Below are 26,970 nucleotides of genomic sequence, written 5' to 3'. Positions count from 1 at the left end.
CATGCGCAGTAGTTACATGTAACTACTGTGCATGTGCAGTAGTTACATGTAACTACTGTGCATGTACAGTAGTTACATGCACACTAGTTCCATGCACAGTAGTTCCATGCACAGTAGTTCCATGCACAGTAGCTCCATGTACATGACAGTAGTTACGTGTACATTAGTTCCATACACAGTAGTTCCATGTACAGTAGTTCCATGCACAGTAGTTCCATGCACATGACAGTAGTTCCATGTAACTACTTTACATGCACAGTAGTTCCATGTACAGTAGTTCCATGCACAGTAGTTCATGTACAGTAGTTCCATGCACAGTAGTTACATGTACAATAGTTACATGTACAGTAGTTCCATGTACAGTAGTTCCATGCACAGTAGTTCCATGCACAGTAGTTCCATGCACAGTAGTTCCAGGTACAGTAGTTCCAGGTACAGTAGTTCCATGCACAGTAGTTCCGTGCACAGTAGTTCCAGGTACAGTAGTTCCAGGTACAGTAGTTCCATGCACAGTAGTTCCTGGTACAGTAGTTCCATGCACAGTACCTACCAGATCGTGTGGATGGAGCTCGGTGTTGACTTGGAAATGGCCCGTGTCCATGCTAATGCTAAAGGCTAACCGCTTCTTCTGATATAAACACTACTTTAACGACAACACCAACAAGAGCCGCTTTGTGTAAAACATCCCACGACAAACTCGTCACGCCTCGGTGCTTGTGACGGGCGGAAAGGGTCGCGGCGTGAGTAGAAAAGGAGGAAAGCGTAAAGCGGTTTCACTCACCCATCCATTGCACAACGCGGAACTGCGAAGCAACAGGTCTGAGCGGCGCTGCGCGGCCCCGGAGCATTTCCGCCGCGTGGGCGTGGCCCGAGCACAACTGGAACCCTCCCATCCCCGCGGCCATTGGCTCAGAGCAGGGGCTTCTTCTGGTCACGTGTCCAGCTCGTCGCTTTCCCATTGGCTGAGCACGTAACCCCGCCAGAGCAGGCACAAACAGCGCCACAATTGAGCGCTCGACGCGACCCTCCATTACCGCGCTCTCTCATGGATTTACACCCGCTTTAAGGCAAATCAAGCCCCACAACCGGCTCCAGCACAACCGAAGGACGTATGGTTATGTTCTCCGTGAAGGAAAGCTGTGAAGGACGAGCTGAACCGCGGAAAAAACGCAATTGCGCTTCATTCGAACCACGTCACGGGATTGTTTACGTCTTGGCAACGCAATTGCGCTTCATTCGAACCACGTCACGTGATTGTTTACGTCTTGGCAGCGTTCTGTAAACACAGCCGTTTAGCTCACTTTATCTCTCACTTTATCTCCCGGTGAAGTGCCGCTTTCTCCTGGAACATTGCACATTTTGGGTTTGGGTGTCTGTGGAAGCAGCGACTTTTCCAGACGACTTGTACCGAGAAAGGCGCCTCTCGAGCGGACACGAGGAGAATGAGTGTCCCGGTGAACCTCCGCGCTCTGGTGTTTGCGCCCGACAATGTGCGACCAAGGTGGGTCTGACCATGACACACTGCCGCGGAGCTACAGCGGAGCCACAGGGGAGCTACAGGGGAGCTACAGGGGAGTTACAGGGAGGGGAGCTAATAGCTGCCATAGATTGAAATGTGTGACTTCAAAGGCCGTTTAAATGCATTTAGTAGAGATCATTTCTCTGCACCCAAATGACAGCACACACACACGCATATATACACATGCACACACATATACATACATACACACACACGCATATATACACATACACACACACATATATACACACACACACGTATACATAATTTGTAGAAACGATAAAGGTGCTTCAGATTGCTCTCATCTCATGTCGGTGTGTCTTTCTCAGGCCGATGACAAACTCTCTCTCTCTGAGTTTCCCTCAGTCCAGATGTTCTTTGTGGGACGGGAGCTCGACCGGAGACAAAACGCTCCTCCATCTTTGTGCTCACAGGTAAAAGTGCAGAAGCAGCTGTAAAAGCCCAGAGTACATCTGAGCACGTGTTGCAGTTCATAGTTTAGTTTAATTCCTCTTCAGTGTGATTAAAAATACATGTTAAGCTTTCATACAGTTCATTCCATGGGTCATTCCATGGGTCAACTCTTTTTAGGGCAGTGCAAACATGCTGTTCAAGTCCATTTGCCCTTTCAGATGATACTGTTCCAGGGTTCCCACGGGGTCAATAGTAAACTTAGTAGGCCTATAAAATCTGTAATTGAATTACATTTCTATTATGTATGTTTTAAAACTTAAATGTTTAAAGGTCTTAAAGTCTTAAATTTCACACTAGAAGTGGTACAGGAGAGGTCAGATCAAGACCATAATAAAAAGAGTTGCATTAATCCAGTCTTGAATGTCTCTGAGGCAGAAAGATGAGGTATGGGTTATGAGAAATGTCATTACAGGCAGGGTGTGACTGCAGTCGGCGATAGACGACCTTTTCCAAAACTTTACAACGGAAGGAAAGTTTAGATATTGGCCTTTAGTTTGTAAGAACATTAGGATCCAAATGATGCTTTTTAAAAAGGGGCTGGACAACAGCATGTTTAAAAGCAGAGGGAACACAGCCAGAGGAAAGTGTTGCATTCATCAAAATTAAATGTCCCATAACATGCAAAATCGACTTTTCAGAGCTTTTAACCTTTTTACATTGCTATTTGTGCTTCATATATGTACCCAGAGTGATTGATTCCCGCAGTTTTTAGCTATATTACAGACTATCTCCTTTCCGCGAATCTCCAAACTGACGGGTGGTGGGGCAAGACCGCGTCATAAGGCCAAGCACGCGTCATCATCCCCCTCTCCACACTACGTCACGGGTGGGCGGGGCACACACGCGCTCTGAGACTACATCACGGGTTGGGCGGGGGAGCCAGATCGCTCTTCGCAAGGGTGGGGGCGAATATCAAACCAAGCCGTTTGCATTTCCGGGTTGGTGAGGGGGTCCAAGGTATGGGTGATATTTCTTAACTATTATGTTAAGGGTGTTGCACAACCCTTATTATTATCAATTATACACTTAGGATAGACTACGAAACGTGAAAAAAAGCATGTTATGGCAACTTTAAACAATTGGACTGACTGGCTCAAAGACTTATTTAAGTAGTTTAGAAGGAGTCAGTCTTTGGGACAGTAGGAGGTCTTTGCCAGTTCACTGAGGGCTATAAGCTCAAACTGTTCCAAGTCTCCATGACACACAGGTACAGCAGCAGGCTCAGAGATCAGGAACAAAGAGAAGGAACACTCCTTCAATTTATCACACAAGCTTGTAGAGTAATTCATGTCTACATTCACACATGAGTTAATGATGTCATTCAATACGTTGAATAGTACTTATGGCTATTTGTGGACACAAGGTTAGACATATATGCACATTTAGAAGTTTTAACAGCTGATAGGCAGCTAAAGAAGAACTGTCCTTTTGCCATTTTGTCTACATTGGCGTCGAGTTTGCGTGTGGTCTCCTTTAACTGTGGGTCACAGACACGTTTCGGTAAAGTTCAAAACACCATTGCAGGTACTGTCAAACGCAAGAGCCAGTTCCTCAACATCCTTCTAAAAAGATTAAAACAATCCGAGTTTGCCAATTATGAGGAAAGGTAAGCTAGGATGAGGAGTTTGTTACATGGCCATTGTGCGTGACGGCGCCGGGCTGTGCAGGACCAGCCAATGTTATAGTAAACACGCCAGGAATATGATCAGGGAAACACGTGTCCACAATTTCATTTATGCACACATCCAAGCCCTGAGATAAAACTAGGTCCAATATAGGGCCCTTTTCATGCGGGGGACCATTGACCCATTGATTGTTGTTTCATCATCATTTTCTTTTTGAAAACAAGGATACTTTTTGACTCCTATCAAAGTGTCATTCTCAATCTACGAATCAAGCGGGAACTCCGATATTTATCCTGCATTGTTTACTATCACTTTTTTAATGGGCTATCAGCCTCCTATTGTACCTGGCTCTCTCTCTCTCTCCTCCCTGTGTAACTGAATAGCATCAGAATGCTCTGGACGTCAACCTCTCCAGGGATTCAAAATTCCATTATAAACAACCGGAAGGTTGAATCTTAACCACCCGTTATTTATTATTTACTTGGCATGTTTGGCGGGCCGGATTATAAAGACATACGGGCCGTATGTGGCCAGCGGGCTGTAGTTTGCCCACCCCTGTCTTAACACCAAGTCAGATGGCCTTATTTACAACTTTTGTCCATATCATCATCATCATCATCAGATGACTATTTGCAGGAGTCTCATTTACATAATTGTCTTACCACTCACAAGTTACATATCACCACCAGAGTTGTCATGACGATGAGCTCTTTGTATCAGAATGTCTTCTCTTAAGGGTCTGGATTTTCCAGCTGGCCATGATTGAGTTTGACCCCTTTGAATTTGACATCCTCGGGGTTCTCAGAAGCCTGTTCTAGTCTGAAAACAGGAGAGCGGGAGGAGGTAGACGAGGGGCTTTGACGAGCGCCGCATCTCAAATCAATAACTATGTGTTACACAATAGTTATTGTCTATATGTGCCTTCACCGCACGTTGCATTCTGGGGCGATCAGTACACCGGGTACCTGCCTCTTCGCGTCCCCTCCCCGCCTCCCGGTGCGCTTTCAGAAGATGAGCCTTTATTTGTCCCACAATAGGGAAATTCCAGTGTTGCAACACAAAGTAGGTACAGAAGTAAAAGAACAGTTAACTTATAGAAACTAACCCAACTCTTATTAAAAAAAAACTCTTATACTATATAATAATAATAACAATAGTGACACTCTTATTTACTGCTGTTATATGGACAGAGAATATTGAAAAAAACAGTATTGCACATAGGTATGACAGTATTGCACATGGGTACAAGTAAAGTCAAAGTAATATTGCTTAATTGCTGCATTCATTAATTGGAGTTTATATTTGGTGATAGTATTTTGGATTTGTATTCTACAGTTGTTAAATATGGTCTGGTGTTTAATGCTGCTAATATGATGTATTATTTTGATGTGTTGTGTAAAATATTTTCATATTCTACTTAACTCAAGTTGATGCTTTATAGTGATTCAAGTTGACTTTTATGCTAGTTTTTGTAACTGTTATTTTACACTGACATCCTTATTTACACTGGTGTATTGTCTGTTTGAAGGTTTTGACCTGACTTTTGATGCCAATGGATCTGAACATTAAAGATGGAAATGTGTCTAAAGATGAAACATTGTATCAGATGAAACAGCTGCTTTGACCCTTGACCCAGACTGACCCTGTCAACAATACTCGACATGCTCTTGTTGTTGAGTTGAGTCTTGAGTTGTTCCTCAAGTGATGTGTGTTAACTGTTAAGCTATAGTTTAGCAGCTAGCTCGTAGCTTGTGATTTGAAAGTTGTAACTTCTGTTAAAAAACAGTGAATAAAGCAGGACAAGTTGAGTTTATTTCACTGCAGTTAAGCCTTGTGTTTGATAGTCGTCCTTGTTCAAGTGTCTTCAACTTAATTGAGCCAAGTAGCTTGTGTTATGCTGTTATAACATTATGCAAATATGGCCTGGTTTAGGTCCGGACCTGAACCTAAACCTCTGGATTCGAATCCGGACTTGAACCTGAACGTGGGTTTAGGTATGCATCCCTAAGGCTACCCCAAATAAATTGTCTGTTTGCTGTAACCCGACCCAACATTTTTCAAGTGGGTCGGTAGGTAAATTCATATTTTTTTTAACTTTGAAGGCAAAAAAAAAGATTCAACAGTCCAGGGGTCGGGCTTCAACAGTCCAGGGGTCGGGCTTCAACAGTCCAGGGGTCGGGCTTCAACAGTCCAGGGGTCGGGCTTCAACAGTCAAATCAAATCAATTTATTTTTGTAAGGCCCAAAATCACATCAACAGTCGCCTCTGAGGGCCGAATCAACAATGTCTGTGGTGGCGATGGACGATGTCCCAGGGTCCTCTGTCCTTAGACTCTCCTTCTCGGCCAGGAAAAACTACAAAAAAACCTCTTTGGGAAAAAAGCGTAGAAACCTGGAGGAGCTCCAGTGAAGGAGAGATCCGACTCTCACAGACGGACAGACGGACACGAGGGAGACTGGAACATGGACCCACTCTTCAGGCAGATGAGGGACCGTCGGAGTCGAGCTGTCATACTTCCCCCAGAATAGTTACTCCTAGGGCAGCGTAGCTAAAGCTGTGGGTTTATGTTTCTGTTCCTAACTAGTCTGACCATAAGCGATTTCGAAGAGGAGCGTTTTAAGCCTGGACTTAAATGAAGAGACTGTGTCAGCATATTTAACATGGGTCGGGAGCTGATTCCATAACACAGGAGCTTGGTAGCTAAACGCTCTACCTCCTACAGTACTTTTAGAGACCACCAGAAGGCCGGCATTCTGAGAGCGAAGAGCTCTGTTTGGATGATATGGTACTATAGCATCTTTGAGGTAGGATGGGGCCATGTCATTTATGGCTTTGTAGGTCAGGAGTAGAAGTTAAATTTGATTCTAAACTCGACAGGGAGCCAGTGAAGAGACTTCAGCACTGGCGTAATGTGCTCTCTTCTTTTTGTTCCTGTTAGTAATCTTGCTGCATTTTGAACCAGTTGAAAGCTTTTTATGGAGCTTTTAGGACCTGCTGTGAGCAGGAGTTACAGTAGTCTAATCTAGTCGTTACAAATGCATGGATACGTTTTTTGGCATCACTTTTAGGCAGGATTCTTCTGATTTTGGCTATGTTGCGCAAATGGAAATAGGCTGTTTTACAAGCTTGATTTATATGAGCTTTAAATGAGAGCTCCTGGTCAAATAAGACTCCAAGGTTTTTTACAGTAGAACTGGAGGCTACACTGACATTGTCCAGTGTGACTATCTGCTCAGATAGAGCGTCTCGTAGATGCTTAGGGCCAAGCACAATGACCTCGGTTTTTTCAGGGTTAAGTAGCAGGTAGTTAAGTGTCATCCAGGTTTTTATATCCTTCACACAAGCACTAAGTCTGTCTACTTGATCGCTCTGATCAGGTTTCATTGATAAATACAGCTGAGTGTCATCTGCATAGCAGTGGAAGTTAATGCCATGCTTTCTGATAATGTTGCCTAATGGCAGCATATAAAGAGTAAACAGAATTGGACCGAGTACCGAACCCTGTGGCACACCGTAAATTACTTTAGAGCACGGTGAGGAGCTCTGATTCACATTAACAAATTGGTACCTATCAGATAAATAGGATTTAAACCAGCTGAAGGCTGTTCCTCCAACACCTACATCACATTCTAACCTCTGCAGGTGTCAATGGTGTCAAACGCTGTGCAACAGGACCAGGATTGAGACCAGTCCATCGTCAGCGGCTAATAACAAATCATTTGTGACTTTAACTAGTGTAGTTTCAGTGCTGTGGTGGGCTCTGAACCCTGACTGGAAAACTTCAAATAAGTTATTGTCCTGCAGGTGGTGACAAAGCTGTTTTACTACAACTTTTTCAAGGATTTTAGAGACGAAGGGAAGATTTGAAATAGGTCTGTAGTTTACCAATAGGTCGGGATCTAGATTAGGCTTTTTCAGAAGAGGTTTAATGACTGCATGTTTGAAGGACTGTGGAACATAGACACTTTCGAGTGAAGTATTTATTATAGTAAGGATAGGGTCTATAATTAGGGGGAGAATGTCTTTGAGGAGTCTGCTTGGAATGGGGTCTAGGACACAAGTTGAGCTTTTAGAGGACATAATGGCTGAAGTTATCTCTGCTTGATCAACAGCTGTGAACCTTTCTAAGTTTACAGGTGGATTTATATGGGACGTTAGATTTACCGCTTGGGCTAGTTCAGGGCTAATAGCGGGGGTAATTTCATCTAATTTATCTCTGATTGTTTTTATTTTATTGTTAAAAAATAGGAGGAAATCATCAGAGCTGAGTGTAGCTGGGATTGAGGGCTCTACTACACTGTGACAGTTTGTTAGCCTAGCTACAGTGCTGAAAAGGAATTTAGTGTTACTTTTGTTGACTTCTATTAGATTTGAATAATATCTGGTTTGGGCCTTACGCAGAGCCTGCTTATAGGACAGCAGGCAACTTTTCCATGCTTTTAGGGATTCTTCTGTGTGAGAGCGACGAAATAATCCCTCTAACTTTCTAACTCTTTGTTTATGTGAACGCAGTTCTTGGTTGTACCATGGGGAGGCGCGCTTTGGCCTAATGACCTTCTGTTTTAACGGTGCTGCAACATCAAGAGCAGACTTCAGAGAATTCATGGTCAAGTCGACAAATTGATCACTAATACTGGGACTAAAACTATTCTCAGCAGGATCACATGACATGTCACTTAGTATTGGCTCTATTATTTCCTTGAATTTTGAGATAGATTTTTCAGATATTGTCCTTTTCATTATAACTTTATTCTGTGGGACTGGATGATCTTTAAGAATAAACTGAAAGGTAATTAGGAAATGATCTGACAATATAGGGTTTTGAGGGAGGACAATGAGGTCACTAATCTCTGTTCCATACGTTAGGACTAGATCCAGAGTGTTCTTATGGGTGTGAGTTGGTTTATTTACATTCACCAATGCTGTCTAACAAGGCGCTGAAGGCATTACTGAGAGCGTCATCCCTCATGTTCACGTGGATATTAAAGTCTCCAGCTATAACTATTTTATCCCAGGCTAGCACTAAGTTTGATATAAAGTCAGAGCTAGAAGATCTATGTTATAGTCACTAATTAATTCATTAACTAAGAACGATTTGGAGGAAATTTCTCTATGTTTAGCAGTCCACATTTTACATGTTTATTCATTTGTATATTTGTGTCATTTGTGATTGTTATTTCCCTTAAGTTATTTGGTCTGACGCTCGAAATAGTTTTTCTGAGATGTGACTTTTTGGCATTATTTGTACGAGGGACACACAGTCTCTATCTGTCTTGAATCTGAACACTTCACATGTGACAGAATGGGCGAGAGTTCAGCGACAGAGGAGCATCTTAAACTGCTGCTCTGCGCCCAGGGCTCATCCCTAGATGGTCACTTAAAGGTGGTATGGACGATTTTTTTCAGCAAATTTTTTATCATATTTCCTCGTGGCGTGGATAAATCATTTGTCCTGCCACGTATCAATCATAAAACGCACCTATTGCTCACCTGCAGTCGCGTGCGGTTCGTGCCCACGTTTCCGCGTGCCTAAGCGCATGGATCTATCATAATATAGTTCCCTCAGTGTACGGGGCAAAATGAAGACGGAGAAAGACAGTTCGAGCTGACGCAGAAGTGGACAGAAATATACAGGAGACGAGCGATGCGATGCGCTCCGTTGCGCTAATAAACAAACGCACGTGTGTGTTGTATCAGTCCGCACAGGGGAGTGCGCATGCGCACTTCCGCCTGCGTTCTCAAATCGCCGAAAAATTGTCCATACCGCCTTTAACACGACTAAGACTATCGGTCAAATTCCGAACTAATAGGGATGTACCCTCCGAAGTCGGATGGATGCCATCCCTGCGTATGAGCCCGGGCTTTCCCCAAAACGCACTCCAGTTATCAATAAAGACTACATTGTTTGAGGGCACCATCTAGATAACCAGCTGTTGAATGCTGAAAGACGGCTGTACAATTCAGCATTGATCCGATTGGGCAGGGGACCAGAAAATATTACAGTGTCTGAAATCGACTTCGTTAGGTCACACACCGGGGCTACTTGAACTTTGAGCACCTCTGATTGTCTCCGCCGGGCGTCGTTACCGCCTGCGTGAATCACGACTCGCCGGAAACGGGTCCTACTCTGCTTTAAGATCCTAAGGTTTCCTTCGATGTCACCCATTCTGGCCCCCGGGTAACACCTAACGCTAGCAGCTGGCAGCTTTACGTCTCTAACAATAGAACTCCCGATTACAAGAGTTTCTCTAGTGTGTTCAGCGGGCGTGTGATCGCTGAGGGGAGAAAACCTATTATAGACGTTAAGCTCACGGTGCTCTAAGGTTCGGCGTTTAGCGCCTTGTCCCCTCCGAACTGTCACAAATTGATCCCTATTCTGTTCCTGGTCTAGTCCCGGCTGCACGGGAGACACTGAGGGGCTGAGCTCGGTCTTACTGCTACTGCTAATGCTAATGCTACGCCCTGCAGCGCGGTCCGGTAGCCCTCGCGCTAAAACCGAACTATAACTGGACTTTAGCTCCTCTAAACAGCGGATCCGCGCTTCTAACTCCGTAACTCTGGCCTCCAAAACTACCACTACACTGCACTTCACGCACCTATCATCAGAGAAGGAGCCAGGGTTCTGACTCGACATATGACAGCTCAAACAGGTAAAGGTAGATCCAGCCATGACGCTAGCTTCAACAGTCCAGGGTTCAGGCTTCAGCAGCAGTCAGGGAGACTAAATCCCCCGATTTTAAGATATTTCAATCAACCTTTTGTACGCGTTTATGCCAGATGTTTAACATGGCCAGTACGACAGCATCGCTAACCATGAGCATTTGAACTGTTTCCCTTGTTGTTCCTCAGAGCTCCTCGTGTGCACCTGACAGAGAAGGCCCTGCGTTTGGCTCAGAGACACAACAGACAGAGCTCCAAAACTCTGCTGCGCTGCTTCTTCCTGGGATCTCTGAGTGTGGACGCAGGTCAGGCTTGTGCTAGTTGGAGATCCAAGAATGTGTTGGACTGTATTCTGAGCTTTGTTGCGCACTACAGATGAGGAGGGCGTGACAGTGACTCTGGACCGCTTTGATCCGGGTCGGGACCAAAGTGGCGTCCATGTTCCTTCTGCGGCTCTTCCTGGAGACGTTTGTGCTTCCAGTGTGTTCACATCTGACCCCAGTGCTCTTGTCCAATCAGAGGCAGAGCTGCACCAGGCCTTTAAGGTGAGACTAGGCCACGTGTTTGTCATGGCAACATGGAGGTACCAACAGAGACTGAATGTAATTGTCAAAATGTTCACTCCTGTCACTCCCGTCTTCATTGTTGGTTGAGTGTCTGTCATCCATTTCTTTAGTTACAAGTTCCTAGTTAGTTAATTCTGTTCACTGACAATGGCTATGGGACTCTTTTAGATTATGTTTCTGATTTATGTCCTCAGAATTATTGATTCACAGTTGGGCTGCTTCAAATATTTTAGTTATCGAGTAATCTATTGATTCTTTTGATTTTTCTTTTTTTGTACATTCCTAAACCATTAAAAAGCGTATAAAATATTTTTTTGAATAAAGGTTATAGGTCGTAGTAATACACAAATAACGAATAAGGAGTTTCTGCTTAAAATAATAAATTTTAGTATCTCCCCATAACTGCAACATTTCACTTCAGTCCAAACTGTTCTCTTTGTATGTAAAGAATATTTATAAAGGACTAATTAGTTTGTCACCAGACACTGCATCAAAGCGTCTAGTTTACATTAAAAGTCTATGTGGACAGCGTCCTAAGCGTCCAGCGTTTTTGCGTTTTTGGGCCGACGCGGCGTAGAGTTAAGGGTTAGGGTTAATCAGAGCTTACGTACATACGCATTTCATTATCCGGAAGAAGAACCAAAACAAACTCCGATCGGTAGAATATTATCCAGACGTGTCCAACGGTGTCCACGTTGTAAAATTAGATATTTACACATAAATAAATGCAGTAGTGATGTGCCTGTAGTCTTTTGAACTGGGGCCTCGAGGCGCACCCGCGGTCTGCGCCGGGTCTAATTAGACTAATTAAAATTAGATCAGTGCTGACCCTCACAGAGTCCTGGAGACCTCGTTACTGCCCTGGAAAACTAATGCGTTAAGTAAAATCTATAGTAGAAAAAGATTCAGTTGAAGTCATCTGGACTCTGTTTATTTTTGTTTAGTTTTGACTCTCATCCAAGAGTCATTCTCAATCTGCGAATCAAGACCAGGAACTCAGATATTTATCCTTCTCAGGGTAGGTCCTGCCCACCGGGCATCGACCTATCCAGGGAGGCAAAATTCCATTATAAACAACCGGAAGGTTGAATCTTAACCCCCCGTTCATATTTAACTATGGTTTTCCTTTTTTAACAAAGATTGCCTCTTTAAAGCCTCATTCAAACCATCTTTTTTCCCTGCTTAGAATCTTTACCTCACTGTCTTCAATAGAGTGTAACTGATTAGCATCTTAATGCCGAATTGTAAAATCTATAGTTGCAGGACATTTTTCCAGAATAGTACTAATGTGTGAAAACAACCTAACATGGCTCTGTGTGTTTACATTGTCCCAGGCCGTTCTCCAATCCATCAATGGGCGTCAGTCCCTGGACCTGTCCCATATTCTCACACTAGGACTCCATGTGGTCTGGACCCAGGCTTTGGACTCTGCAGACTTCAGTCTGACTTGGTCCTGTGTGAGCCCAGCTACAGTTGTGCATGTGGAGCCAGTCCGAGCCGTGCACGTGATCCCCACAGCGCTGCTCCGTAGTCTCACCAGCCCAGCCAGGCCAGTGGCCAACGGCAGGCTGAACGGGTAAGGGGGGCTAGACCAGAACCAAGGACAGACCAGTGGCAAGCAGAACGGGTAAGGGGGACTAGACCAGAACCAAGGACAGACCAGCGACAGGCAGAACGGATAAGAGGGACTAGACCAGAACCAAGGACAGACCAGCGACAGGCAGAACGGGTAAGGGGGACTAGACCAGAACCAAGGACAGACCAGCGACAGGCAGAACGGGTAAGGGGGACTAGACCAGAACCAAGGACAGACCAGCGACAGGCTGAACGGTTAAGAGGGACTAGACCAGAACCAAGGACAGACCAGCGACAGACAGAATGGGTAAGAGGGACTAGACCAGAACCAAGGACAGACCAGCGACCGGCAGAACGGGTTAGAGGGATTAGACCAGAACCAAGGGCAGAGTGGGCAAGAGGGACTAGACCAGGACCACACTGGACCAAGGGACTAGACCGGGACTGGGGACAGGTTCGGCATGTACTGTAGAGCGGGTTTGATTGAGTTTCATTCTTCTCTGCTCCAGTTTTGTGACGATGGATCAGAGCCGGAAGCTGCTGTTGCTGTTAGAGTCGGACCCAAAAGCCCTCAGCCTACCTCTGGTCGGAGTGTAAGTGTAAAACTATTGCTCTTTTCAATGAATTGGTAAAGTGAATATGTTTGTCAGGTAAAAGTATGCACTGTTGTGTTTTTCAGGTGGTTCAGTGGTGCCACGTATGTCCACAGTCCTCAGGTCTGGGCCTGGACTCTGCGCTTCTTCTACAGCTCTTGCATACAGGATCGGTGTGTAGTAAACCCCATTCCACCTTGCATAGAATCAGTTCATTCAAAACTTGCTGAATACAACATTAAACAACTTTTTAAATTGCTGATTAAACATTTCAGGACATTACATTTTATTTTTGTCTGTTTCTAAAGATTCTGTTTTTAAACCCCTTTATCATAAGAGCCTATTTTTCCTATAACACCTGACTCAAAGAAGCCTTTTTGAACCCTTTGAAATATAAACAAATGGTTGGACTCCTTGTCAATGCATCGCAAAATGTCATGACACACATTGTACACGCGTCTGGATGCAAAACTGAGAGCTCTGCATTAAAACCACACCATATCCACATCCCAACCGTCCGCTGAGCATGCTGCGTCTGCGTTACACAGGCAAATAAAACAAAAGAGGACGCTGCTGCAATCCTCTAATGGATGCTAATAGCCACCAGTTTGACACCGGTGTATTAACGGTTTGTTCTGTTTCCAGAGTCCTGTCGGAGAGTGGCAGTTTCCTGCTGCTTTTATTCACCCCCACTCACAGGGCTCCTCAGTTTTTTCAATGTAAAGTGAACGGGCCTGAACTCTGCTACCAGCTCCTCACTGGGCACCACACTGCTATACTGTACCAGGTACGAACTGCCACAGATAATGGACTGCACCACACTGCTAAACTGTACCAGGTAAGAACTGCCACAGGTAATGGACTGCACCACACTGCTACACTGTATCAGGTAAGAACTGTCACAGGTAATGGGCTGCACCACACTGCTACACTGTCCCAGGTAAGAACTGCCACAGGTAATGGACTGCACCACACTGCTACACTGTACCAGGTAAGAACTGTCACAGGTAATGGACTGCACCACACTGCTACACTGTACCGGATAAGAACTGCCACAGGTAATGGACTGCACCACACTGCTACACTGTACCAGGTAAGAACTGCCACAGGTAATGGACTGTACCAGGTAAGAACTGTCACAGGTAATGAACTGCACCACACTGCTACACTGTACCAGGTAAGAACTGTCACAGGTAATGGACTGCACCACACTGCTACACTGTCCCAGGTAAGAACTGTCACAGGTAATGGACTGCACCACACTGCTACACTGTACCAGGTAAGAACTGCCACAGGTAATGGACTGCACCACACTGCTACACTGTACCGGATAAGAACTGCCACAGGTAATGGACTGCACCACACTGCTACACTGTACCAGGTAAGAACTGCCACAGGTAATGGACTGTACCAGGTAAGAACTATCACAGGTAATGAACTGCACCACACTGCTACACTGTACCAGGTAAGAACTGTCACAGGTAATGGACTGCACCACACTGCTACACTGTACCAGGTAAGAACTGCCACAGGTAATGGACTGCACCACACTGCTACACTGTACCAGGTAAGAACTGTCACAGGTAATGGACTGCACCACACTGCTACACTGTACCAGGTAAGAACTGCCACAGGTAATGGACTGCACCACACTCCTACACTGTCCCAGGTAAGAACTGTCACAGGTAATGGACTGCACCACACTGCTACACTGTACCAGGTAAGAACTGTCACAGGTAATGGACTGCACCACACTGCTACACTGTACCAGGTAAGAACTGCCACAGGTAATGGACTGCACCACACTGCTACACTGTACCAGGTAAGAACTGCCACAGGTAATGGACTGCACCACACTGCTACACTGTACCAGGTAAGAACTGTCACAGGTAATGAACTGCACCACACTGCTACACTGTACCAGGTAAGAACTGTCACAGGTAATGGACTGCACCACACTGCTACACTGTCCCAGGTAAGAACTGTCACAGGTAATGGACTGCACCACACTGCTACACTGTACCAGGTAAGAACTGCCACAGGTAATGGACTGCACCACACTGCTACACTGTACCAGGTAAGAACTGCCACAGGTAATGGACTGCACCACACTCCTACACTGTCCCAGGTAAGAACTGTCACAGGTAATGGACTGCACCACACTGCTACACTGTACCAGGTAAGAACTGCCACAGGTAATGGACTGCACCACACTGCTACACTGTACCAGGTAAGAACTGCCACAGGTAATGGACTGCACCACACTGCTACACTGTACCAGGTAAGAACTGTCACAGGTAATGAACTGCACCACACTGCTACACTGTACCAGGTAAGAACTGCCACAGGTAATGGACTGCACCACACTCCTACACTGTCCCAGGTAAGAACTGTCACAGGTAATGGACTGCACCACACTGCTACACTGTACCAGGTAAGAACTGTCACAGGTAATGGACTGCACCACACTGCTACACTGTACCAGGTAAGAACTGCCACAGGTAATGGACTGCACCACACTGCTCAAGTATTACATAAAACAAAGTGACAGACCCTGCTGTGTACAGAGCTCGTGATGACTGTAGGTTTACGGTGCATGTCTTGTTGTGTCCAGCAGGTGGCGTGTACACAGGGGCAGACTCTGGAGTGTGAGCTGAACTCTGAGGGCAGCTCCAGAGAGACAGAAGTCTTCAGACGAGCGCATATGGCCTTCAGAACGTCAGCACTTTTTAAACATTTGAGTATGAATCTTTTGGTTTGTGTAAAGGTGAATAATGGCTATAATTTCCTGGCTCTCACTCAGCTCTCCAACGAGGCCGCTCTCTGTGGTGGATCAGGACTCTGGAGTGGAAGACGAGGAGTTGTCTCCCAGACCATCTCCCAGCCCACACCTTCCCTCGTCCCAGCAGGTCAGGCTTAAGTGCATTGTACTATCTGCAATTATACATTATACAAGTTGATGATCAATTTAATGAGTCTTTTAAAGTTTGTATTGTAAAATAGTGATATATTTTTCCAAACTGAATTATTTTCCAAACATGTGATTTTGTTTTCCTCCATTGAGAAATCTATACTATAAGTTCCCTTTCTTCATCTGCCAGAACCAAAGTACAGTACTTCTCAGACATTAACCGCTTCTTTTTTCTCATGCTTTGAATCCTGCGTACATTATAACTGTGTACATTATAACTGTGTACATTATAACTGTACACGTTATAACTGCGCACGTTATAACTGCGCACGTTATAACTGCGTACGTTATAACTGCGTACGTTATAATTGCGTACATTATAACTGCGTACATTATAACTGCGTACATTATAACAGTGCTGTAGAAGAAGACCGTGGAAGCACTGTCCAGAAACATGTCCGGTTTTCTATAGTTTAAGCTTCAAAACATTGTGTGTTTTATTATAATCAGACTCATATTCAGAGAAATTACTTTAATGCAGTGACACTAGACACAGAACACAAACCCATATGTGCATCACATGGAGCATATTTCTGTGTAAATATCTCATGTTATAACGTAACATAATATACATTGTGTGTTTCCTTTAACCCAACCGACCTGAATTTCAAAATAAAAAAAAACGACCTTAAACATTTTATCACATATTGACTGGCTGTACGTTTGGAGAATGTCAATCTTTAATGAAATGTGTGCTTACGTACTGAACGTGCCATGTAGACTGCTTGTTATAGACATTTGATTTGTCTGTGTCTGTGTCTTCAGTAATTACTCTAATGGAAAAGAACTGGCCAATCAAAGATCATGTATCATTTCTCTTTCAGCCTCGAAGGATCCAGCCGTCTGTTCCAGAATTGTCTATGTTGAATGACGGAAGCTTCTTCAATCACGATGTAACGCCGGCCGTTTCCAAACCTCAGGCCCCGCCCCCTCCATCTGCCTCTCCTCTGTGTCTCCACAGCACTCCGTACTCCAACCTCCAATCCAGTTGTGCCTGCTGCAAAACCACTGACTATCAATACACCACCATCTACTCAGACCAATCCAAGCCAGGACTCAACCATCTTCAGAGCCAACAAAAGACGCCGCTAAACTGTCAACACAATTCTCCAATCATCCAAAATGTCCACCAAATGCAACCCAGTCAGCGTTCTTCCCCCTCAGACCACGGCCTCAGTCCCTCCAATTTAAGGCAATCCTTTTCAAATCCACTTCAAACTCCACCTGTTTTGCAAAATTACAAAATTACAAACTCCCCTCAAATCGGTTCACTTACCAATTTGACACCGTCTCAACCAGCTTCAAGTCCGCAAACGCCTCCCCCCAATCATCAAACGCCTCCCCCCAATCATCAAACGCCTCCCCCCAATCATCAAACGCCAATGTTGACATCAAATGTTCAACCCACTGTTCAAAATTCTACCCATCTGACAAATTACAACTACACAATTGAACAAACTACAAACGTTAAACTAAAGCATCTTAAAATGCCACAATTGCAATCAAATCCTGTTTTAAATCTTTTCCACACACCGCAAAATGTTGAATCTTCAGTGAGCTTGAGGAGCACGCAGCTGCCGGCTGGAAATATGGGGTTATTATCACAAAATGTATCCCAATCTCCCCCTTCTCACCCCCCAAACCAACAAGCTGCGCCTTCAAGTCTGCACAATTCTGCTGCAGTTCCTTCCTTCACCAGCGGGAGTCCCAGTGTGATGGCTCCATCTTGTGGTCATCCAGTGTTCACAGATCTGCCTCCTGTGAGTCGCTGCTATGAGCAGCAGATGGCCCTCTCCTCAGGGGAGGCCTACCAACTGTTACTGCAGCAAGACAGGCAGCTACAGCTACTTCAACAACAGGTCAATGCTCCTCTGACCATCCTCTCTGCTCCTCTGACCCTCCTCTCTGCTCCTCTGACCTCCCCTCCTCTCTACTCCTCTGACCTCCCCTCTTCTCTGCTCCTCTGACCTCCCCTCTTCTCTGCTCCTCTGACCTTCTGCTCCTCTAACCCTCCGCTCTGCTCCTCTGACCCTCCTCTCTGCTCCTCTGACCTTCTGCTCCTCTGACCCTCCGCTCTGCTCCTCTGACCCTCCTCTCTGCTCCTCTGACCTTCTGCTCCTCTGACCCTCTTCTCTGCTCCTCTGACCTCCTCTGCTCCTCTGACCCTCCTCTCTGCTCCTCTGACCCTCCTCTCTGCTCCTCTGACCCTCCTCTCTGCTCCTCTGACCCTCCTCTCTGCTCTTCTGACCCATGTCTCTACTCCTCTGACCTTCTGCTCTTTTGACCTCGTCTCTGCTCCTTTGACCTTCTCTGACCTTTGAGCCTCGTCTCTGCTCCATGTGTCAACATAGTTCATAGTTCATTCATCTTGTCTTTAGGTGCAGATGCTCCTGGAGGCTCAGGGAAAGTTCCAGTCAACTCAACAAAGTTCGCCTAAAATCACAGCCAGCATTGCAGTGGGCACAGGTGAGATCTGACCACTCCATCGACCTAAACCCTGCACATGATCCTCCCAACTAGAGCAGTGGGCACAGGTGAGATCTGACCACTCCATCGACCTAAACCCTGCACATGATCCTCCCAACTAGAGCAGTGGGCACAGGTGAGATCTGACCACTCCATCGACCTAAACCCTGCACATGATCCTCCAGCTAGAGCAGTGGTCACAGGTGAGATCTGACCACTCCATCGACTTAAACCCTGCACAATGGCGCGCAAGCCAAATATGGAAACCCAAAATTATGATCACACTCCGACACTTAGGGAGCGGCGTATTGCGACGTTTCGCCATGCGTCGTAAACGAGTGCACGGGAACCGTGCCTGCGCCTGTGGGGGGGGCGTCCCTCCACATGAAAATGCCCGTCCACATTTTAAAATACCCCGTCCAAAATGCGCAGACGGGCGTCTGTCTGAAAGCCTGACGTCAGTCTTTTAGATGAAGTAAATGATGTTGGCAGAAAATGAGCGCTTCCCTCAATGGAGATCAGTCTACTGCACCAAAAAGGTGTTTGACCCCTGCTTAGTGCTCCTGAGCAGGATCCTGGCTCTGATCCAGTCCACTGCTCCCAGAGGTTTAACCCAGAGACACACTGCAGGAAACAATGGCCTTTTATTCACATTCATTATATTTTTTAGTGTATTCACCTTTTATCTTCTTGTCCCTGCAGGAGCATCGCTGTTCTGGCCTGAGCCGCCTCCTCTGCATCAGGACTCGTCTACCTCTCCTCCTCCTGTAGGGGGCAGCGTCTCCCCTCCCCACAGCACCACACAAGAGTCATGTGATCAGCCTGAGCTTGGAGCAGAGAGAAACACCACAACAAAGGCTTCTTCTCCTTCTCCTTCTCAGAACAGGTCCACATTTGTCAAGTCTTGTTCACACTGCAAGTCTTGATACTCAATTCAGGTTTCTGTTCAAATTTGATTTCTGAACAGAAATGGAGTACTCAAATTGCTCAGTTCTTCTTTAGCTGCCTATCAGCTGTTAAAACTTAAAAATGTGCATATATGTCTAACCTTGTGTCCACAAATAGCCATAAGCTTATAAGTACTATTCAACGTATTGAATGACATCATTAACTCATGTGTGAATGTAGACATGAATTACTCTACAAGCTTGTGTGATAAATTGAAGGAGTGTTCCTTCTCTTTGTTTCTGATCTCTGAGCCTGCTGCTGTTCCTGTGTGTCATGGAGACTTGGAACAGTTTGAGCTTATAGCCCTCAGTGAACTGGCAAAGACCTCCTACTGTCCCACAGACTGACTACTTCTAAACTACTTAAAGAAGTCTTTGAGCCAGTCAGTCCTATTGTTTAATTTTGATGAATGCAACACTTTCCTCTGGCTGTGTTCCCTCTGCTTTTAAACATGCTGTTGTCCAGCCCCTTATTAAAAAGCATCATTTGGATGCCTAATTTTCTTACAAACTAAAGGCCAATATCTAAACTTTCTTTCCGTTGTAAAGTTTTGGAAAAGGTCGTCTATCGCCAACTGCAGTCACACCCTGCCTGTAATGACATTTCTGAAAAAAGTGTCTGCCAAGACAGTCCTACAACATCCAGAGACTTTAGGTCCTCAGGATCTCATCCACTCCCGGAGCCACCGAGGAGTCACCGAGGAGTTTAACAACCTCAGTGACTTCAGCTTGGGTGATGGACAAGTCCCTCTGAGTCCTCAGTCTCTGCTTCCTCTTCAGAAGACGTGACGGGGGGAATAAGGAGGTCCTCAAAGTCCTTCCACCGTCCGATGACCTCCTCAGTCGAGGTCAGCAGGCCTCCACCCGCACCATAAACGGTGTTGGTGAAGCACTGCTTCCCCCTCCTGAGGCGCCGGACGGTTTGCCAGAATTTCTCTGGGGCCGACCAATAGTCCTCCTCCTTGGCCTCCCCGAACTCCTCCCCGAACTCCTCCCTTACAGTCAAATACCTCATATTTTGAGCCCCTGATTCACTGCCTCAGAGACATTGAAGACTGCATGACTGTTAATCTACTTTTAAAGAAAACTTGGTTGTTTTTCGTGATACAGATGTATTTGGAGGGGTGGATAGTGGTCTTGATCCTCTGTCTCCCAGACTTGCCCCTTGAGTTTAAATGTTTTGGGTTGTTTTTTCTTCACTTATTTGTTAAGCTTCCACTTGAAACTTTGCCTGGATAGTAACATAAATGATGCTTTATCCAGATAAAGCAGTTGCAATGTTTGATCCTTTGGTTTTGTGTGTTCCAGCCTGAGCAGTGTGGACAGCCCTGTTCTGGGGGAGAGTGCGAGTCTGTACAGCCCTAACCAAGACCCCCAGGGCAGCTTCTACCACAACCTCATGGTAAATACAACCACCATTTATATGGACAGCCATTCCACCAAACCTGAAGAACACCACACCAGAGCGTGCGTGTGCGTGTGTTTTAAAATACCAGTGTAAAGCACAAGTTGAAAAATGGACAGATAACATGAGTTTGCTCTTCTTTCTCCTTTTCATTCACTCTTTGTGTCACTGATAATATATTTTATGTTATGAAATAAATAAATAAATAAAAATGAGACAATCAAAAACAATTCATCGTGTTAAAATTGACACATTAAATTACAAAAAAAACATCCATTTAAATGGCAAATGAAATCTCTTGGATATTTAGGTGTGGCACTCGCTAAAGAAACTGAAAAATTATACCCTCTTTTTACTATTTACTACAAAAAATATCTTGTCCCATACTTAATACTTAAGTCAGAGGATTGAAAGTTTTGTCCAGATCTCTCCATTTGTTCCAGACTCAACCGGCTTTTTCTGCCCCTCAATAATCTAAAGTGATTATAAATAGTTTCTTCAGTTACGGGTGAACTTACGACAGCTCCTTGTTTCAAATGATTATCATTGTAATTTGGTGTGGTTCATTTAAACAATATCTAAAGCTCATCATTAATACTGATTTTGATCTTTTTCAGACTCAGCTGAATGGTTACCTGCAAGAGGAAGACCAAACTAAACAGGAAGTGAAGGAGTCCAAACAGGAAACTAGTCCATCCAAACAAGAAGAGGAAAGTCCTGATCGCCCTCCGTCTCCTGCCAACTCCTCCCACTCCTCCTCTTTAGCACTCAGTCAGGTCCAAAGTCCAGTCCCGACTCCGGGTCAGGTCTTTGCTCCGGTTCAGTGGCCTAAGAAGAAGAAAAACCCTGGAGCCCCTGCTTTAGGTAGAGAGGATGTAGTGGTGAGTGCGACCTTGAGGAGACTGCAGCAGCTCGGGGTCAACCTGGACAAACAGGAGCTGAGCGAAAGTGAGCGAGCCAGAACCAGAGCTGTGGAGAGCGCCAGGTGAGGCTCCAGGGCTTAGCACCAGCTTAGAGCACTACATGAGTCATGCCTCAAATCATACTTGTTGCAGAAGAGGGACCCTTGACATGTGTACTGACCTCTCTCTGCAGTACTGACATGTGTTCTGACCTCTCTCTGCAGTACTGACATGTGTTCTGACCTCTCTCTGCAGTACTGACATGTGTACTGACCTCTCTCTGCAGTACTGACATGTGTACCCCTGACCTCTCTGCAGTACTGACATGTGTACCCCTGACCTCTCTGCAGTACTGACATATGTACCCCTGACCTCTCTGCAGTACTGACATGTGTACCCCTGACCTCTCTCTGCAGTACTGACATGTGTACCCCTGACCTCTCTCTGCAGTACTGACATGTGTACCCCTGACCTCTCTCTGCAGTACTGACATGTGTACCCCTGACCTCTCTCTGCAGTACTGACATGTGTACTGACCTCTCTGCAGTACTGACATGTGTACCACTGACCTCTCTGCACTACTGACATGTGTACCCCTGACCTCTCTGCAGTACTGACATGTGTACTCCTGACCTCTCTGCAGTACTGACATGTGTACCCCTGACCTCTCTGCAGTACTGACATGTGTACCCCTGACCTCTCTGCAGTACTGACATGTGTACCCCTGACCTCTCTCTGCAGTACTGACATGTGTACCACTGACCTCTCTGCAGTACTGACATGTGTACCCCTGACCTCTCTGCAGTACTGACATGTGTACCACTGACCTCTCTGCAGTACTGACATGTGTACCCCTGACCTCTCTGCAGTACTGACATGTGTACCCCTGACCTCTCTGCAGTACTGACATGTGTACCCCTGACCTCTCTCTGCAGTACTGACATGTGTACCACTGACCTCTCTCTGCAGTACTGACATGTGTACCACTGACCTCTCTCTGCAGTACTGACATGTGTTGTACTGACCTCTCTGCAGTACTTTGGCGTGTATCAACCCGGCTGCAGTGGTCTCCCGTCTCTCCGGCCCCGCCCTCTCCCGTCTCTCCGGCCCCGCCCTCTCCTTCCTTCCTCACTCCAGCTCCAGCGTCGACCTGAGCCTGGAGGCCAACGCCATCGCCCTGCGTTACCTGTCTGACCAACAGCTCACACACCTGTGTGCGTCCCGCCCCAAACACCTGGACCCCTCCTCCAGGGACATGGCCTCCTCCAGGGACATGGCCTCCTCCAGGGACATGGCCTCCTCCAGGGACATGGCCTCCTCCAGGGACATGGCCTCCTCCAGGGACATGAGCTTCCTGTCTCCACACATGTCTTTAGCCACACGGAAGTACATGAAGCGCTATGACCTGATCGAAGAGGAGAGCGAGGACGAGGAGGACGAGGACGAGGAGCCAGTGAAGGGGACGTTTCCTGAGGCGCTCCTGCCACAGAGTCAGCTGATCCGCGAACTCAAGCCCAAGATGCAGCTTCTGGCAGCAAATGGACAACATGGTGGAGGTGAAGAGAACAAGGAGAACAAGGAGAACGGGCCGAGGAGGAGGCGAGCCAAGGAGAGCCAGGGATCAGTGGGGAATATTTTAGACTTGAGCCGATTGAGGCAGCTCCCCAAACTTTTTTGACAAACTTTAAAACTGAGGAATAAAGCAGTCGCACTGGAACAACGGGACGATGCCGGTGTCGCCATTTTTACAGAAACATCTTTTAAAAATATTACCACAATCTGTTGTGATAAAACGATAGTGTTTGTTTCAGGAGCATTTCTACTTTTACAATCAACAGTTTGTCTTAGTAAATATTTCTACAGGAAAATGACAGTATTGTTTCTAGAATTGATCCACGTTTCCCTGCAGTGGGGGCGGAGCCTGTGCTTCCCTTGTTTGTAGGATCTGCCTTTTTCTGTGTGTTTGAACTATTTTACATATTTTAAAAATATTTTTTATAATTTATCTGTCTTTCTAATAAAATGATTTTGACCAACTTGTTTTCATTGTATTCTTTGGTCATCAATACAAAATGTTCTTCTGCAGTGGTGGAAAAGTGGGAAAAGAATCTCATTTCAACCTCAAATGACTATTTAGTTCCTAAAATATTATTTGTCCCCACATTTTAGCCAAAACATTCCCAGGAATAAAAACTTTTGTTTTATAAGAAATTTCTATCCGGCTAAATTCAATTCAATTAATTTTTGTAACGCCCAAAATCACAACAGCAGTGGTCTCTGAGGGCGACAGTGAAAAATTGATTAAGCAATGTCCTTAGGGACGAGGGACGATGTCCCAGAGTCCTCTGTCCTTAAAACCTCCTTCTCGGCCAGTTCCACACGAAGGAGAGATCTGACTCACAGACGAGAGAGAGACAGTGGAGCTGGAACCACTCGGGAGGAGAACCAGTTCTTCAGGAGGAGAACCAGCTCTTCAGGAGGAGAACCAGCTCTTCAGGAGGAGAACCTGTTTCTGGGATGGCTTTCTCCTTTCTTCACTGCTTTCGCCACAACCTGGCCCCAAGGATGGATCTAAAAGTTGATCAAATAAAAAAATAAAACAAAACAAAAGAGCATTTCACACCCAACAACGTGGTCATCGTTTGGTCAGACCTTGTAATCAGGGACAGCTGGTTGATAACCAGATGTAGAAATACCTACATACACCTGCCCTTCCTGGGCATGGCCCTGTGCATCAGCTCCTCCCAAAGAACCAGGAGAACCAGGGCACAGGCTCCAGCTGCTCTGCCCACACACAGCTCTCCATTCTGGCCCTGCTCTGTGCATCAGCTCCTCACAAAAGCTCCAGGAGGACCAGGGCCGGACACAGGCCACTCTGGCCGGGCCACAGCTCCGGCGCACACACCCTGGAGGCTCCAGCCAGCTCCACAGCCACCCCACACTCAGCCGAAATCAGGCCGGACTCAGGCTTCCTCTGCTGGATGGAGGCTCCAGCCCCTATGCTGGCTCCCACATCCGGGAATAGGGCGGGCCAAAGGGAAGTAGGTCAAATTGAATGGGTAAAATGGCGACAGGTGAGACGGATCCAGATTGGAGTCAGAGGGCTACCGACACGGTCTTTGACCGCACAACGCCGCATACATCGCAATGTTTTAGATTGTTCCAAAAATAAAAGAAATTAAACACACTACGGACTATGTGAGTTTTTGTTTTGAAGAATTTTGTGTGAGTCAAGAGGCGGACACCAAAAGGAGGCTATTTCGCTGTTTTTCTGCTAATATTGACCAGAAGCCAATACAAGCTCAATGGTCTCATACTGAGAGTAATGTAGTGCAGGGGGTTCCTGTACAGGTCTCATACTGAGAGTAATGTGGTGCCGGGGGTTCCTGTACAGGTCTTATACTGAGAGTAATGTGGTGCCGGGGGTTCCTGTACAGGCCTTACTGCAGATGACAGACGCTTGAGTCTGACGGAGGAAGTGAAGAATCCCTGGCTCAAATCTGTTTTTACAACATGGAAGGAGCTGATCAGAACATACAAACTAAACACAGATGTTACAATCTTAAACTGGTAAAGTTTTATGACCAAAGGTCATAAACGGTTTGTACCAACTAGAACTGACCTGAGACTCAAGGTCTGGAGGACAAAACGTCTAAAGGTTTTTCACCAGATGTAAAAGAGAATCACATGAAAAGCTTTGTTGAAAGAGAAACAGGACTTTTATAGTTTTTTACAAATAAGGAGATATTATAACCAAGAAATTAAACAGATTCATGACGATCATAGCCCCTTGACTGAAATACTTATTGTAGCTTATAAATCAGAACTTTCAAGAGGAATAATATCTAAATTATATAAATGTATTCAACATTTTGGCAGCCACTCTACTGAGTATATACAAAATAAATGGAGAAGAGATACGGACACGGTCTTCTCAGTGGAGAACCAAAAAGTCACATGTTTGGACAGAATTCTGTTCGACAAATGTGTCACATGATGTCACACCTTGTCAAAATCCTCATTATTCACATGGAAATGCAATTGTTGGAGCAACTGTGGTTGCCAGGAAACAGGAACATGTTTTGGGAGTGTCCTGTTGTTCCGAGATTAGAATTGGACTGAGATCAATAAAGTGGCACAGACATCGCCTGATTTCAGAACTATATATTTGGCCCTCAAAACTCCGACCATGAACACCATAAACCCCTTTATTCCAGGGGGCGGGGCCAAATGCCATCACAAAGACACAAACTGAGCCGATGATCAAAGACTGGACTGTTTGTTTGCGATGTTCTCTCTCGTTTTGTTTCATGTTTTTTTGTTCATTTTGTTTAAAAAAGTGTTTGTTCTGCTTGTGCTTTCAAAAGGAGTTCTAGTGTAAATGCTGTGAATGATTCGAGTGTTGACACGACTGAATCGATGTGTCCAAAGGTCAGACTCTGCTCTGCCGGACACTGACCTGCTCCACTTCTGTTCAGTCCAGTTCTGCTCCGGTCCTGCTCCAGTTTGCTGCTGTTGACCTACAGAACAATTACAGAATATTCAAGCATTGAGGTAGGATTGAAGTTATTATTCACGTATTTAAAACAATGTGTGTCAGATGCCCCGCCCCTCTGACACAAGCGCACCTAAAGAGTTAATGCTATGAGTTTGGAAAGAAGAACTCATTTAAACCGCTTCAATATTTGATTGTATTTTGTTTTATACATAGTCTAGGAATAAAGAGAAACATGTTTTCTACCGTGTTTATTCCATGTTGTTCACCATCTGGCAAAAGAGAAGCTCCTGGAAAAGTCAAATAACCTTTATTTTCAGACAAATTCACCATTTTGGGAGGAGTCAGAATCAGTTACTGCTGCAAACACATAAATGAAATAAATCTAAAATTCACAACATTTGGATAATCTTTTTAAAGGTATTCAGTGCTTTTTCTTCAGCTTTGGATTGGGAACGGTTGACTTTGGGGTATGGCACTCGCCCTGCTCCGCGCCCTGCTCCGCGCCCTGCTCCGCGCCCTGCTCCGCGCCCTGCTCCGCGCCCTGCTCCGCGCCCTGCTCCGCGCCCTGCTCCGCGCCCTGCTCCGCGCCCTGCTCCGCCCTACTGCCAATATTTACCATCTCCTTTTCCCTCATAAACCGAGGAGCACGAGACTGTAAGAGATGAACAAACCCGGAAAAGGCAATGGAGGTGACGCTTCAGGAACTAAACGATTTTAACATTAGCAGCAAAAAAGACTTCCCCAAAAAGATCAGCCGGGCCTGCACGGG

The 26,970-nt window shown here is 45.7% G+C and overlaps 2 protein-coding genes across 2 annotated transcripts in view; both read left to right on the top strand.

Annotated features, from left to right (window-relative positions):
- Positions 1–1,348: 1,348 nt before the first annotated feature.
- Positions 1,349–23,403, top strand: stil (STIL centriolar assembly protein). Its single transcript, XM_072439366.1, has 16 exons — positions 1,349–1,501; positions 1,849–1,953; positions 10,468–10,583; positions 10,654–10,823; positions 12,179–12,420; positions 12,929–13,012; positions 13,099–13,185; positions 13,658–13,799; positions 15,627–15,730; positions 15,816–15,921; positions 16,808–17,842; positions 18,362–18,449; positions 19,152–19,335; positions 20,705–20,798; positions 21,419–21,786; positions 22,739–23,403. The coding sequence occupies exons 1-16, from the start codon at positions 1,443–1,445 to the stop codon at positions 23,379–23,381; spliced, it is 3,627 nt and encodes a 1,208-aa protein (XP_072295467.1). The 5' UTR covers positions 1,349–1,442; the 3' UTR covers positions 23,382–23,403.
- A 2,778-nt stretch (positions 23,404–26,181) lies between these two features.
- Positions 26,182–26,970, top strand: part of serpinc1 (serpin peptidase inhibitor, clade C (antithrombin), member 1) — an 86,168-nt gene continuing 85,379 nt past the window's right edge. Inside the window, exon 1 of the mRNA XM_072438817.1 lies at positions 26,182–26,257. The gene's annotated coding sequence lies outside the window, so the exon portion shown is untranslated. The remainder of the gene's footprint in view (positions 26,258–26,970) is intronic.

This window comes from Eucyclogobius newberryi, unplaced genomic scaffold (assembly GCF_026437365.1).
Source record: "Eucyclogobius newberryi isolate DKJ021-1_F unplaced genomic scaffold, fEucNew1.0.hap1 SCAF_9, whole genome shotgun sequence".
Classification (NCBI taxonomy): Eukaryota; Metazoa; Chordata; class Actinopteri; order Gobiiformes; family Gobiidae; genus Eucyclogobius; species Eucyclogobius newberryi.
The sequence above is the reverse complement of the archived record's forward strand: the minus strand, read 5'-3'. Positions and strand labels throughout refer to the sequence as shown.

Excerpts from the sequence above, each read along its gene's own strand:
- stil (XM_072439366.1), top strand. The coding sequence starts at position 1,443 with ATGAGTGTCCCGGTGAACCTCCGCGCTCTGGTGTTTGCGCCCGACAAT. Across the intron at positions 12,421-12,928 it reads GCCAACGGCAGGCTGAACGG|TTTTGTGACGATGGATCAGA; the intron begins GTAAGGGGGGCT and ends TCTCTGCTCCAG. Across the intron at positions 17,843-18,361 it reads TACAGCTACTTCAACAACAG|GTGCAGATGCTCCTGGAGGC; the intron begins GTCAATGCTCCT and ends TCTTGTCTTTAG.